Source organism: Balaenoptera ricei, chromosome 10 (genome assembly GCF_028023285.1).
Source record: "Balaenoptera ricei isolate mBalRic1 chromosome 10, mBalRic1.hap2, whole genome shotgun sequence".
Taxonomy (NCBI): domain Eukaryota; kingdom Metazoa; phylum Chordata; class Mammalia; order Artiodactyla; family Balaenopteridae; genus Balaenoptera; species Balaenoptera ricei.
In genome coordinates this window covers 99,070,226-99,085,146 of record NC_082648.1, presented here as the reverse complement: position 1 = coordinate 99,085,146, position 14,921 = coordinate 99,070,226, and the positions used below count along the sequence as shown (strand labels likewise).

The 14,921-nt window shown below is 38.4% G+C and overlaps 1 protein-coding gene across 1 annotated transcript; it reads left to right on the top strand.

Moving 5' to 3' along the window:
- Positions 1 to 789: 789 nt before the first annotated feature.
- Positions 790 to 1,293, top strand: LOC132373798 (glycine cleavage system H protein, mitochondrial-like). The gene has a single exon (XM_059937399.1). It carries the CDS (start codon positions 790 to 792, stop codon positions 1,291 to 1,293), a length of 504 nt encoding a protein of 167 aa, XP_059793382.1.
- The last annotated feature ends 13,628 nt before the right edge of the window (positions 1,294 to 14,921 follow it).

Sequence of the window (14,921 nt, the reverse complement as noted above, 5' to 3'; positions counted from 1 at the left end):
TCCTAACCACTGGACTACCAGGGAATTCCCTTGTCAGTCCTTTTAATTTGGCTATTCTGCTGGGTGTGTATTGGAATCTCATAGTGGTTTTAATTTGCATTTCCAGAATTACAATGTTGAGTATCTTTTAATGTGCTTATTGGCCATTTGTATACCTTCATTTGTGAAGTGTCCAAGTCTTTTGCCCATTTTTATAACTTGGGTTGTTGTCTTTTTTTTTAATTACTGAGTTGTAGGAATTTTTAAAAGTGTAATCTGAATATAAGTCCTTTGTCATATATATGTGTTGTGAATATTTTTTCTCAATCTAAGATTTACCTTTTCTTTTTTTTTTTTGAAGGGTATAAAATTTTAATTTTGATGAAGTCCAGCTTATCAAGTTTTTCTTTTATGATTAGTGCTTTTTGTGTTTTAAGACATTTTTGCCTATCCTAAGTTTGCAAAGTTGAACCAACTTTGTATAACTGGTATAAACTCCATATGGATATGATTATCATTTTTATATATTGCTGGATTCAATTTGCTAATACTTTGTTTTACAACTCAGTAGTAATATTTTTTAATTTGCTAATTTTTTGTCTATGTTCATGAATGATATTATCTGCAATTTTCTTTTTATATAATGTCAGTTTTTGGTATCAGAGTTATGCTGGCCTCATAAAACAAGTGGGGAAGTGTTCCCTTCTCTTCTACTTTTGAAGGTGTTTATGTAAGATTGGTGTTTTATCTTCCTTAAATATTTGGTGTGGCTCTAGATGCTGCGCGGAGACCCTCTGCACCCCTGCGAACATGGCGCTGCGAGTGGCGCGGAGCGTGCGGGCCGCGGTCTGCAGCCTGCGCACCAGCTCTGCGCCCAACGCGCCCTGCCCGCCGCGGCCCTGGGGACTGCGGGTGGGCGCCGTCCGGGCGCTGCGCACTGGCCCCGCTCTGCTGTCGGGTCGTAAATTCACAGACAAACATGAATGGGTAACAACAGAAAACGGTGTTGGAACAGTGGGAATCAGCAATTTTGCACAGGAAGCTTTGGGAGATGTTTACTGTAGTCTGCCTGAAGTTGGGACAAAATTGAACAAACAAGAGGAATTTGGTGCTTTGGAAAGTGTGAAAGCTGCTAGTGAACTCTATTCTCCTCTATCAGGAGAAGTAACTGAAATTAATGAAGCTCTAGCAGAAAATCCAGGACTTGTCAACAAATCCTGTTATGAAGATGGTTGGCTGATCAAGATGACACTCAGCAACCCTTCAGAACAAGATGAACTAATGAGTGAAGAAGCGTATGAGAAAGTCTATTGAGGAGTGAAAATGGAACCCCTAAATAAACTAGTTTGAAACAACTTAAGCTAGCATAGTTGTCTTAAATTAGTGGTGGATAGATTTTTAAAAAGCAACTTTTAGCAAAAGAAACTACTTGCAACAATGTTGCCTGAAAAGAATACCCCTTAACTTCCTAATGATTTCAGATAAACACTATGCATCTTTTTCACAACACCCTGTGATTTTTAGGCTAGTCTCCAGTTATAATGCTCAGAATTCCTGAAATTATCTGTGGTAAAACTAGTTATAAAAATTATATAATTCAAGGATAACATTGTTATCTTAACCTTATATAATATTGTAACTTGCTTACAGCCATCCCTGGATTTGGGTCAAAATACTCAATGAACTTGCCACTGGAAATAAATGACAGCGGAGTAAAGTTTGTTAGTTGTATAGTGTCCAGAAGAACATTAGTATCATAATTTTGCAATATACTGTGTTTGCTGGTGCTATTTTTATACAGTGAAGCAACAACCTTGCAGGAAAATAAGAAACAGTTTAATAATAAAATATTCAACTTCTTAAAAAAAAAAAAAATTTGGTGTAATCACCAATGAAGCATCTGGGCCTGGAGTTTTCTAGTGGGAAGGTTGTTAATTATGAATTCAATTTCTTTATTATAGATCTTGAACTATTCATATATTTTATGTTTTTGTATGTTTTGGTAAATTATATTTTTCAAGAAATTTATCCATTACATTTTTTTTTTTAATTTACAATAAATACATGATTTTCCCTATGTTTTCAGACTTTTGGGACACTGTATTATGCTTATTGTAGTGGGTTTTTTAAAAATATTTATTTATTTATTTATTTATTTATTTTTAGCTGTGTTGGGTCTTCGTTTCTGTGCGAGGGCTTTCTCCAGCTGCGGCAAGCGGGGCCACTCTTCATCGCGGTGCGCGGGCCTCTCACCATCGCGGCCTCTCTTGTTGCAGAGAACAGGCTCCAGATGCGCAGGCTCAGTAGTTGTGGCTCACGGGCCCAGCTGCTCCGCGGCATGTGGGATCCTCCCAGACCAGGGCTCGAACCTGTGTCCCCCACATCAGCAGGCAGACTCCCAACCACTGCACCACCAGGGAAGCCCCCATTACATTTAAGTTGTTAAACATATTGGCATAAGGTTATTCATGATTTTATCTTATTGTTCTGTAGGTTTTGTAGAGATGTCCTGTCTTTCATTACTGTTGTTGGTGATTTATTTATGTTTTCTCTCTTTAATGAATCAAGAGATTCATCAGTTTTATTGGATGCTTATTCCATTTACCTTTAGTGTGATTACTCATATGATTGGATTCCAGTCTGCCATCTTGATATTTGTTTTTTTTTGTCCCCTCTGTTTTTTGTTCTTTTATTTCTCTGTTCCTGGATTGTTTGGGTTAGTTATTTTTAAGTAATTCATTCTTTTTCTTCTATTGACTTTTTAGCCAGTTCTTTTTTTTTTTAATTTTATTTATTTATTTTATTTTATTTATTTTTGGCTGTGTTGGGTCTTCGTTGCTGCACGCGGGCTTTCTCTAGTTGCGGCGAGCGGGGGCTACTCTTTGTTGCGGTTCGCGGGCTTCTCATTGCAGTGGCTTCTCTCATTGTGGAGCATGGGCTCAAGGCGCACGGGCTTCAGTAGTTGTGGCATGTGGGCTCAGTAGTTGTGGCTCACGGGCTCTAGAGCACAGGCTCAGTAGTTGTGGCACACGAGCTTAGTTGCTCCATGGCCTGTGGGATCTTCCTGGACCAGGGATCGAACCTGTGTCCCCTGCATTGGCAGGCGGATTCTCAACCACTGTGCCACCAGGGAAGCCCTTAGCCAGTTCTTTGATCATTTTTTAAGTGGTTACTTTAGGGATTACAGTGTCCATCCTTAATTTATCATAGCTGATTCACGTTTAATGAAACCTTTACAATAGTATCATTGTATTTACAACTTTATTGTCCTTTGTACTGTTGTCATTTATTTTACTTCTATAAATGATATAAACTTCGTGATCCACTGCTATTTTTACTTTAAAAAGGCAATTGATTTTTTTTTAACTTTTTTTAAAAAAATTAATTAATTAATTTATTTTGGCTGCATTGGGTCTTCGTTGCTGTGCACGGGGCTTTCTCTAGTTGCGGTGAGCAGGGGCTACTCTTCGTTGCGTTTTGTGGGCTTCTCATTGCAGTGGCTTCTCTTGTTGTGTGCAGAGCACAGGCTCGTGGCGCACGGGCTTCAGTAGTTGTGGCATGCAGGCTCAGTAGTTGTGGCTCGCAGGCTCTAGAGTGCAGTCTCAGTAGTTGTGGCGCACGGGCTTCGTTGCTCCGAGGCATGTGGGATCTTCCCGGACCAGGGCTCGAACCCGTGTCCCCTGCATTGGCAGGAGGATTCTTAACCACTGCACCACCAGGGAAGCCCGGCAATTGATTTTTTTGAAAAATTTAAGAAAAGAACAGGAGTATTTTTATTTACCCACATATTTGCCATTTTCAATGTGCTTCTTTCCTTTTTGTAGATCTGAATTGTTATCTCTCCCTCCAGCCTGAAGAATTTTCTGTAGCATTTCTTGGAGTAAAGGTCTGTTGGCCACAAATTATCCCGGCTTTTGCTTTTCTGAAAATGTCTTTGTTTCATTAAAAATTTTTGAAAATTGTGGCAAAAATACACATAAAATTTACCATTTAAAAAAATTTCCGTTTTATTTTGTTTTATTTATTTTTTTAAATTAATTAATTTATTTTTTGGCTGCATTGGGTCTTCATTGCTGTGCGTGGGCTTTTTCTAGTTGCGGCGAGCGGGGGCTACTCTTCCTTGCGGTACACGGGCTTCCCATTGCAGTGGCTTCTCTTTATTGCGGAGCATGGGCTCTAGCAATGCAGGCTTTAGTAGTTGTGGCACGTGGGTTCAGTAGTTGTGGCTCGCGGGCTCTAGAGCACAGGCTCAGTAGCTGTGGCGCACAGGCTTGGCTGCTCTGCGGCATGTGGGATCTTCCCAGACCAGGGCTTGAACCCATGTCCCCTGCATTGGCAGGTGGATTCTTAACCACTGTGCCACCAGGGAAGCCCCAGATTTACCATTTTAAAGTGTACAGTTCTGTGCCATTAAGTACGTTCATATTGTTGTGCAACCATCACCACCATCTATCTCCAGAACTTTTTCATCTTCCCAAACTGAAACTCCATCTTCATTAGACACTCCTCAATAGAACAGAGGGCAGACTAGAGCCCAGAAATAAACCCATGCATGTATTGAATATGATCACATGAGTTTCAACAAGGATGCTAAGACCATTTATGGGAAAAGAAGTTTTTTCAACGAATAGTGCTGGAACACAGCATTGTTAATCAACTATACTCCAATAAAAATTAATTTAAATAAATAAAATTAAAAGAAAATACAAACAGTGCTGGGAAAACTGGACCTCTACATACAAAAAAAAAAAAATGAAGTTGGACCCTTACCTTTACATCATATACAAAATTTAACTCAAAATGGACTAAAGAACTAAGAGACCTCAGAGATGTAACTATAAATACCTAAGTGATCTAATTATAAAGACCTAACAACTAAAACTATAAAACTCTTAGAAGAAAACAGGAGAAAACTTCATGACATTGATTTAGCAATGATTTCTTGGATATAACACCAAAGCACAGGCCACAAAAGTAAAAATCCATTAATTGTACTACATCAAAATTAAAAACTTCTTTTCATCAAAGGACACAATCAACAGGGTGAAAAGGCAGCCTGTGGAATGGGAGAAAATATTTTCAAATCATGTATCTGATAAGGGACTAATATTTCAGAATATATAAAGAACTCCTACAACTCAACATAAAACCCCCTATTAGCCTGATTAAAAAATGGGCAAAGGAGGGACTTACTTCCCTGGCGGTACAGTAGTTAAGACTCCACACCTCCACGGCAGGGGGCATGGTTACGATCCCTGGTCGGGGAACTAAGATCCCTAGCAAGCTGCGTGGTGCGGCCAAAAAATAAAAAAATTTTAAAAAGTTAAAAAAAAAAATGGGCAAAAGACTTGAATAGATATTTCTCCAAAGAAGATATACAAATGGCCACAAGCACATGAAAGTGTGCTCAACACCATCCTTAGGGGAAATGCAAATCAGAACCACAAGAGAAAATAACAAGTGTTTTGAATGTGAAGAAAACAGTATGTTACTGGTTGGTGGTGTCTTTTATAGTGCAAAATAAAAATAGTAAAAAGAAAAAAAAGGAAAATAACAAGTGTTGGCGAGAGTATGGAGAAATTCGAACTCTTTTGCGCTGCTACTAGGAATGTGAAATGGGGGAACAGCCACTGTGGAAAACAGTATGGCAGTATTTCGAAAAACTAAAGGTTTCAGGGGACTTCCCTGGTGGTCCAGTGGTTAGGACTCTGCGCTTCCAATGCGGGGGCTCAGGTTCGACCCCTGGTTGGGGAACTAAGATTCCACATGCTGCGTGCTGTGGCAAAAAAAAAACCAAAAACGAAAACCCTAAAAGTTTCAGATTTGCGAATTGAAATGTGTTCTGGACGTTGGGTGCCCAACCGTGTGAATGTATCTAACACTACTGAACGATAACACATAAAAATGGTTAAGATGTTTAATTTTATGTTATGCATATTTTACCACATTTAAAAATTATTTGAGAGAGAAAAAAGTACACTAATTCCAATTTCCAGTTTTTGGTGATTATGAATAATGCTGCTGCTGCAGACATTCTCATACAGGTTTTTGTGTGAACATAAGTTTTCCTCTCTCTAGGGTAAGTATCTAGAAGTAGGATTGCTGAGTCATAAGGTAAGTGTATGTTTAACCTTATAAGAAACTTGCCGAACTGTTTTTTGTAGTGGTTGTACATTTTGTCACACTAATGTGTGAAAGTTCCAATTGTTCCACATTGTCACCAGCACTTAGTATTGCCGTTTTTTCCACTCCGTTCTAATGGGTGCGTAGTGATGATCTCATTGTGGTTTTAATTTGCATTTCTTAATGTCTAGTGATGTTGCCTCTCTTTTCCTATGCTTATTTGCCATTTGTATGTCTTTTTTGGTGAAGGGTCCAGATCTTTTACTCATTTTGAAAAATTGAGTTGTTTGCCTTGTTTCATTGAGTTTTGAGATATAAGTCCTTTATATACTGGATACCAGTTTTTATTGTGATATAATTGACATATAACATTTTATTAGTTTTAGACACATACGAATTTGATATAATGTATATATTGTGAAATAATCACCACAGTAATTCTAGTTAACGTCCATCACCACACATAGTTATACATTTTTTATTGTGATGAGAACTTTTAAGATCTATTCTCTTAGCAACTTTCAAATATACAATACAGTATTATTAACTATAGTCACCACACTACATTACATCCCCAGGACTTACTTATTTTATAACAGGAAGTTTGTACCTTTTGACCACCTTCACCCACCTTGCCCATTCCCCCCACCCCCATCTCTGGCATCCACTAATCTGTTATTTGTATTTATGGGTGTTTTGCTTGTTTGTTTGTTTTAGATTCCACATATAAGTGAGGTCATAAAGTAATTGTCTTTCTCTGTCTATTTCATTTAGCATAATACCCTCAAGGTCCACCCATATTGTTGCAAATGGCAGGATTTTCTTCTTTTTTAATGGCTAAATAATATTCAACTGTATACATATAACACATTTTCCTTATTCATTCATCCATCAGTGAATGGGCACCTAGGTTGTTAATGTATCTTCACTGTTGTAAATAATGCTGCAGTGAACATGGGGGTGCAGATATCTTTTTGAGTTAGGGTTCATTGCTTCGGATAAATACCAAGAAGTGGAATTACTGGTTCATACAGTAGTTCTATTTTTATATTTTTTAGGAACCTCTGTACTGTTTTCCATAGTGACTGCACCAAGTTTACATCCCCATCAGTGGTGCACAAGGGCTCCCTTTTCTCCACATCCTCGCCGACACTTGTTATCTCTTGTCTTTTTGCTAACAGTCATTCTAACAGATGTGAGGTGATATCTCGTGGTTTTGGTTTTCATTTCCCTGGTGATTCGTGATGTTGAATACCTTTTCATGTGCCTCTTGGCCATCTGTATGTCTTCTTTGGAAAAATGTCTATTCAGGTCCTCTGCCCATTTTTAAATTGGATTGTTGGCTTTTTGTTTTTGTTTTGCTGTTGAGTTGTATGAGTTCTTTATATATTTTAGATCAAATATATGATCAAATATATGATTTGCGAATATTTTTGACCCTTATCAAATATATGATTTGCGAATATTTTTTCCCATTTGGTAAGTTGCCTTTTCATTTTGTTGATGGTTTCCTTTGCTGTGTTGAAGCTTTTTAGTTTGATGTAGTCCTACTTGTTTATTTTTGCTGTGTTTGTTTGGTTTTTGAATGCTGGTTTTTGTCGTATATGTGATTTACAGATATTTTCTTCAAATCTACAGCTTGTTATTTCATTCTTTTTGCAAAGCAAGTTTTAAATCTTGATAAAGTCCAATTTATCATTTTTAAAATCCTACTTATAGAGCTGTGTCTAAGAATTCTTCGCTTAACCCAAAGTCATGAAGATTTTCTCCTATATTTTCCTCTATGAGTCTTATAGTTTTATGTTTTACAGTCAAATCTGTGATCCATTTTGTGTTAATTTTTGTATTCAGTGTGAGGTATAGGTTGAGGTGGTGGTTGTTGTTTTTGCATATGGGTGTTCAGATGTTCCAGCACAATTTATACTTTCTCCACTGAATAACCCTTTGTGAAAAATTACTTGACCGTGATGTATGTCTTTTCTTTGTCCAAAACCACAGTGTCTTGATTACTGTAGTTTTCATGTTAAGTCTTAACATCAGGTAGTATGAATCCTCCAATTTTGTTCTTTTTCAAAATTGTTGGTTTCTCTAATTCCTTTGTCTTTCTACATATACTTTTTTTAAAAAAAATAAATTTATTTATTTATTTATTTATTTTTGGTTGCGTTGGGTCTCGTTGCTGAGCATGGGCTTTGTGTAGTTGCGGTGAGCAGGGGCTACTCTTTGTTGCGGTGCGTGGGCTTCTCATTGCAGTGGCTTCTCTTGTTGCGGAGCACAGGCTGTACAAGCACGGGCTTCAGTAGTTGTGGCACGTGGGCTCAGTAGTTGTGGCACACGGGCTTAATTGGTCCACGGCATGTGGGATCTTCCTGGACCAGGGCTCGAAGCCATGTCCCCTGCATTGTCAGGTGGATTCCTAACCACTGTGCCACCAGGGAAGTCCCATCATTTCTTTTCTGTGGTGGAAACAATTAAGAGCTTGTCTCTTAGTACCTTTGGAGTTTATAATACAGTGTTGTTGACTGTAATCACTAGCTGTGTATTAGATCTCCAGGACCTGTTTATCTACTGGTTCCAAGTTTCTACCCTTAAACTACATCTCCCCAGTTCCCCTACCCCCAAGCTTCTGGTAACTACCATTCTACTTTCTGCTCTTCAAGTTCAGTTTTTTTAGATTTTCTTCCTCCCTCCCTCCCTCCCTCCCTTCATATAGTTGATTTACATTGTTGTTTTAATTACTGCTGTACAGCAAAGTGATTCAGTTATAAAGATATATACATTCTTTTTTTTTTTTTTAATGTCTGAAACATTTATATTAACATATTTCCATACATATTTCCATACAAATACAAATACAAGATTTTTAGAAATTTCATGTAATGTCTGAAACATTTGTATTAACATATTTCCATACAAATAACCCAATGAAAGTTTAGTATTAGTTGTTTTGTTTGTTTGTTTGTTTATACTGCAGGTTCTTATTAGGCATCAATTTTATACACATCAGTGTATACATGTCAATCCCAATCGCCCAATTCAGCACACCACCATCCCCACCCCACCGCAGTTTTCCCCCCTTGGTGTCCATATGTCCATTCTCTGCATCTGTGTCTCAACTTCTGCCCTGCAAACCGGCTCATCTGTACCATTTTTCTAGGTTCCACATACATGCATTAATATACGATATTTGTTTTTCTCTTTCTGACTTACTTCACTCTGTATGACTGTCTCTAGATCCATCCACTTCTCAACAAATGACTCAATTTCGTTCCTTTTTATGGCTGAGTAATATTCCATTGTATATATGTACCACATCTTCTTTATCCATTCGTCTGTTGATGGGCATTTAGGTTGCTTCCATGACCTGGCTATTGTAAATAGTGCTGCAATGAACATTCGGGTGCATGTGTCTTTTTGAATTACGGTTTGCTCTGGGTATATGCCCAGTAGTGGGATTGCTGGGTCATATGGTAATTGTATTTTTAGTTTTTTAAGGAACCTCCATATTGTTCTCCATAGTGGCTGTATCAATTTACATTCCCACCAACAGTGCAAGAGGTTTCCCTTTTCTCCACACCCTCTCCAGCATTTGTTGTTTGTAGATTTTCTGATGATGCCCATTCTAACAGGAGTGAGGTGATACCTCATTGTAGTTTTGATTTGCATTTCTCTAATAATTAGTGATGTTGAGCATCTTTTCATTTGCTTCGTGGCCGTCTGTATGTCTTCTTTGGAGAAATGTCTATTTAGGTCTTCTGCCCATTTTTGGATTGGGGTGTTTGTTTCTTTAATATTGAGCTGAATGAGCTGTTTATATATTTTGGAGATTAATCCTTTGTCCGTTGATTCGTTTGCAAATATTTTCTCCCATTCTGAGGGTTGTCTTTTCGTCTTGTTTATGGTTTCCTTTGCTGTGCAAAAGCTTTGAAGTTTCATTAGGTCCCATTTGTTTATTTTTGTTTTTATTTCCATTACTCTAGGAGGTGGATCAAAAAAGATCTTGCTGTGATTTATGTCAAAGAGTGTTCTTCCTATGTTTTCCTCTAAGAGTTTTATAGCGTCCAGTCTTATATTTAGGTCCCTAATCCATTTTGAGTTTATTTTTGTGTATGGTGTTAGGGAGTATTCTAATTTCATTCTTTTACATGTAGCTGTCCAGTTTTCCCAGCACCACTTATTGAAGAGACTGTCTTTTCTCCATTGTATATCTTTGCCTCCTTTGTCATAGATTAGTTGACCATAGGTGCGTGGGTTAATCTCTGGGCTTTCTATCTTGTTCCATTGATCTATGTTTCTGTTTTTGTGCCAGTACCATATTGTCTTGATTACTGTAGCTTTGTAGTATAGTCTGAAGTCAGGGAGTCTGATTCCTCCAGCTCCATTTTTTTCCCTCAAGACTGCTTTGGCTATTCGGGGTCTTTTGTGTCTCCATACATATTTTAAGATGATTTGTTCTAGCTCCGTAAAAAATGCCATTGGTAATTTGATAGGGATTGCATTGAATCTGTAGATTGCTTTGGGTAGTATACTCATTTTCACAATGTTGATTCTTCCAATCCAAGAACATGGTATATCTCTCCATCTGTTGGTATCATCTTTAATTTCTTTCATCAATGTCTTATAGTTTTCTGCATACAGGTCTTTTGTCTCCCTAGGTAGGTTTATTCCTAGGTATTTTATTCTTTTTGTTGCAATGGTAAATGGGAGTGTTTCCATAATTTCTCTTTCAGATTTTTCATCATTAGTGTATAGGAATGCAAGAGATTTCTGTGCATTAATTTTGTATCCTGTAACTTTACCATATTCATTAATTAGCTCTAGCAGTTTTCTGGTGGCAGTTTTAGGATTCTCTATGTATAGTATCATGTCATCCGCAAACAGTGACAGTTTTACTTCTTCTTTTCCAATTTGTATTCCTTTTATTTCTTTTTCTTCTCTGATTGCCATGGCTAGGACTTCCAGAACTATGTTGAATAATAGTGGTGAGAGTGGACATCCTTGTCTCGTTCCTGATCTTAGAGGAAATGCTTTCAGTTTTTCACCATTGAGAATGATGTTTGCTGTGGGTTTGTCATATATGGCCTTTATTATGTTGAGGTAGGTTCCCTCTATGCCCACTTTCTGGAGAGTTTTTGTCATAAATGGGTGTTGAATTTTGTCAAAAGCTTTTTCTGCATCTATTGAGATGATCATATGGTTTTTATTCTTCAATTTGTTAATATGGTGTATTACATTGATTGATTTGCGTATATTGAAGAATCCTTGCATCCCTGGGATAAATCCCACTTGATCGTGGTGTATGATCCTTTTAATGTGTTGTTGGATTCTGTTTGCTAGTATTTTGTTGAGGATTTTTGCATCTATATTCATCAGTGATATTGGTCTGTAATTTTCTTTTTTTGTAGTGTCTTTGTCTGGTTTTGGTATCAGGGTGATGGTGGCCTCATAGAATGAGTTTGGGAGTGTTCCTTCCTCTGCAATTTTTTGGAAGAGTTTGAGAAGGATAGGTGTTAGCTCTTCTCTAAATGTTTGATAGAATTCACCTGTGAAGCCATCTGGTCCTGGACTTTTGTTTGTTGGAAGATTTTTAATCACAGTTTCAATTTCATTACTTGTGATTGGTCTGTTCATATTTTCTGTTTCTTCCTGGTTCAGTCTTGGAAGTTTATACCTTTCTAAAAATTTGTCCATTTCTTCCAGGTTGTCCATTTTATTGGCATAAAGTTGCTTGTAGTAGTCTCTTAGGATGCTTTGTATTTCTGCGGTGTCTGTTGTAACTTCTCCTTTTTCATTTCTGATTTTATTGATTTGAGTCCTCTCCCTCTTTTTCTTGATGAGTCTGGCTAATGGCTTATCAATTTTGTTTATCTTCTCAAAGAACCAACTTTTAGTTTTATTGATCTTTGCTATTGTTTTCTTTGTTTCTATTTCATTTATTTCTGCTCTCATCTTTATGATTTCTTTCCTTCTGCTAACTTTGGGTTTTGTTTGTTCTTCTTTCTCTAGTTTCTTTAGGTGTAAGGTTAGATTGTTTACTTGAGATTTTTCTTGTTTCTTGAGGTAGGCTTGTATAGCTATAAACTTCCCTCTTAGAACTGCTTTTGCTGCATCCCATAGGTTTTGGGTTGTCGTGTTTTCATTGTCATTTGTCTCTAGGTATTTTTTTATTTCCTCTTTGATTTCTTCAGTGATCTCTTGGTTATTTAGTAACGTATTGTTTAGCCTCCATGTGTTTGTCTTTTTTACGTTTTTTTCCCTGTAATTCATTTCTAATCTCATAACGTTGTGGTCAGAAAAGATGCTTGATATGATTTCAATTTTCTTAAATTTACTGAGGCTTGATTTGTGACCCAAGATGTGATCTATCCTGGAGAATGTTCCGTGCGCACTTGAGAAGAACGTGTAATCTGCTGTTTTTGGATGGAATGTCCTATATATATCAATTAAATCTATCTGGTCTATTGTATCATTTAAAGCTTCTGTTTCCTTATTTATTTTCATTTTGGATGATCTGTCCATTGGTGTAAGTGAGGTGTTAAAGTCCCCCACTATGATTGTGTTACTATCAATTTCCTCTTTTATAGCTGTTAGCAGTTGCCTTATGTATTGAGGTGCTCCTATGTTGGGTGCATATATATTTATAATTGTTATATCTTCTTCTTGGATTGATCCCCTGATCATTATGTAGTGTCCTTCCTTGTCTCTTGTAACATTCTTTATTTTAAAGTCTATTGTATCTGATATGAGTATAGCTACTCCAGCTTTCTTTTGATTTCCATTTGCATGGAATATCTTTTTCCATCCCCTCACTTTCAGTCTGTATGTGTCCCTAGGTCTAAAGTGGGTCTCTTGTAGACAGCATATATATGGGTCTTGTTTTTGTATCCATTCAGCCAGTCTATGTCTTTTGGTTGGGGCATTTAATCCATTCACGTTTAAGGTAATTATCGATATGTATGTTCCTATGACCATTTTCTTAATTGTTTTGGGTTTGTTTTTGTAGGTCCTTTTCTTCTCTTGTGTTTCCCACTTAGAGAAGTTCCTTTAGCATTTGTTGTAGAGCTGGTTTGGTGGTGCTGAATTCTCTTAGCTTTTGCTTGTCTGTAAAGCTTTTGATTTCTCCATCAAATCTAAATGAGATCCTTGCCGGGTAGAGTAATCTTGGTTGTAGGTTCTTCCCTTTCATCACTTTAAGTATATCATGCCACTCCCTTCTGGCTTGCAGAGTTTCTGCTGAGAAATCAGCTGTTAACCTTATGGGAGTTCCCTTGTATGTTATTTGTCGTTTTTCCCTTGCTGCTTTCAATAATTTTTCTTTGTCTTTAATTTTTGCCACTTTGATTACTATGTGTCTCGGCATGTTTCTCCTTGGGTTTATCCTGTCTGGGACTCTCTGCGCTTCCTGGACTTGGGTGGCTATTTCCTTTCCCATGTTAGGGAAGTTTTCGACTATAATCTCTTCAAATATTTTCTCTGGCCCTTTCTCTCTCTCTTCTCCTTCTGGGACCCCTATAATGCGGATGTTGTTGCGTTTTATGTTGTCCCAGAGGTCTCTTAGGCTGTCTTCATTTCTTTTCATTCTTTTTTCTTTAGTCTGTTCCGCAGCAGTGAATTCCACCATTCTGTCTTCCAGGTCACTTATCCGTTCTTCTGCCTCAGTTATTCTGCTATTGATTCCTTCTAGTGTAGTTTTCATTTCAGTTATTGTATTGGTCATCTCTGTTTGTTTGTTCTTTAGTTCTTCTAGGTCTTTGTTAATCATTTCTTGCATCTTCTCAATCTTTGCCTCCATTCTTATTCCAAGGTCCTGGATCATCTTCACTATCATTATTCTGAATTCTTTTTCTGGAAGGTTGCCTATCTCCACTTCATTTAGTTGTTTTTCTGGGGTTTTTTCTTGTTCCTTCATCTGATATATAGCCCTCTGCCTTTTCATCTTGTCTATCTTTCTGTAACTGTGGGTTTTGGTCCACAGGCTGCAGGATTGTAGTTTTTCTTGATTCTGCTGTCTGTCCTCTGGTGGTTGAGGCTATCTAAGAGGCTTGATGGGAGGCTCTGGTGGTGGGTAGAGCTGACTGTTGCTGTGGCAGACAGAGCTCCGTAACACTTTAATCCACTTGACTGTTGATGGGTGGGGCTGGGTTCCCTCCCTGTTGGTTGTTTTGCCTGAGGCAACCCAACACTGGAGCCTACCTGGGCTCTTTGATGGGGTTAATGGCAGACTCTGGGAGGGCTCACGCCAAGGAGCACTTCCCAGAACCTCCGCTGCCAGTGTCCTTGTCCCCACGGTGAAACAGAGCCACCCCCCGCCTCTGCAGGAGACCTCCCAACACCAGCAGGTAGGTCTGGTTCAGTCTCCCCCAGGGTCACTGCTCCTTCCCCTGGGTCCCGATGCGCACACTACTTTGTGTGTGCCCTCCAAGAGTGGGGTCTCTGTTTCCCCCAGTCCTGTCAAAGTCCTGCAATCAATTCCCACTAGGCTTCAAAGACTGATTCTCTAGGAATTCCTCCTCCCATTGCCGGACCCCCAGGTTGGGAAGCCTGACGTGGGGCTCAGAAGCTTCACTCCAGTGGGTGGACTTCTGTGGTATAAGTGTTCGCCAGTCTGTGAGTCACCCACCCAGCAGTTATGGGATTTGATTTTACTCTGATTGCGCCCCTCCTACCGTCTCACTGTGGCTTCTCCTCTGTCCTTGGACGTGGGGTATCCTCCTTGGTGAAGTCCAGGGTCTTCCTGTCAATGATTGTCCAGCAGCCAGTTGTGATTCTGGTGCTCTCGCAAGAGGGAGTGAGAGCACGTCCTTCTACTCCGCCATCTT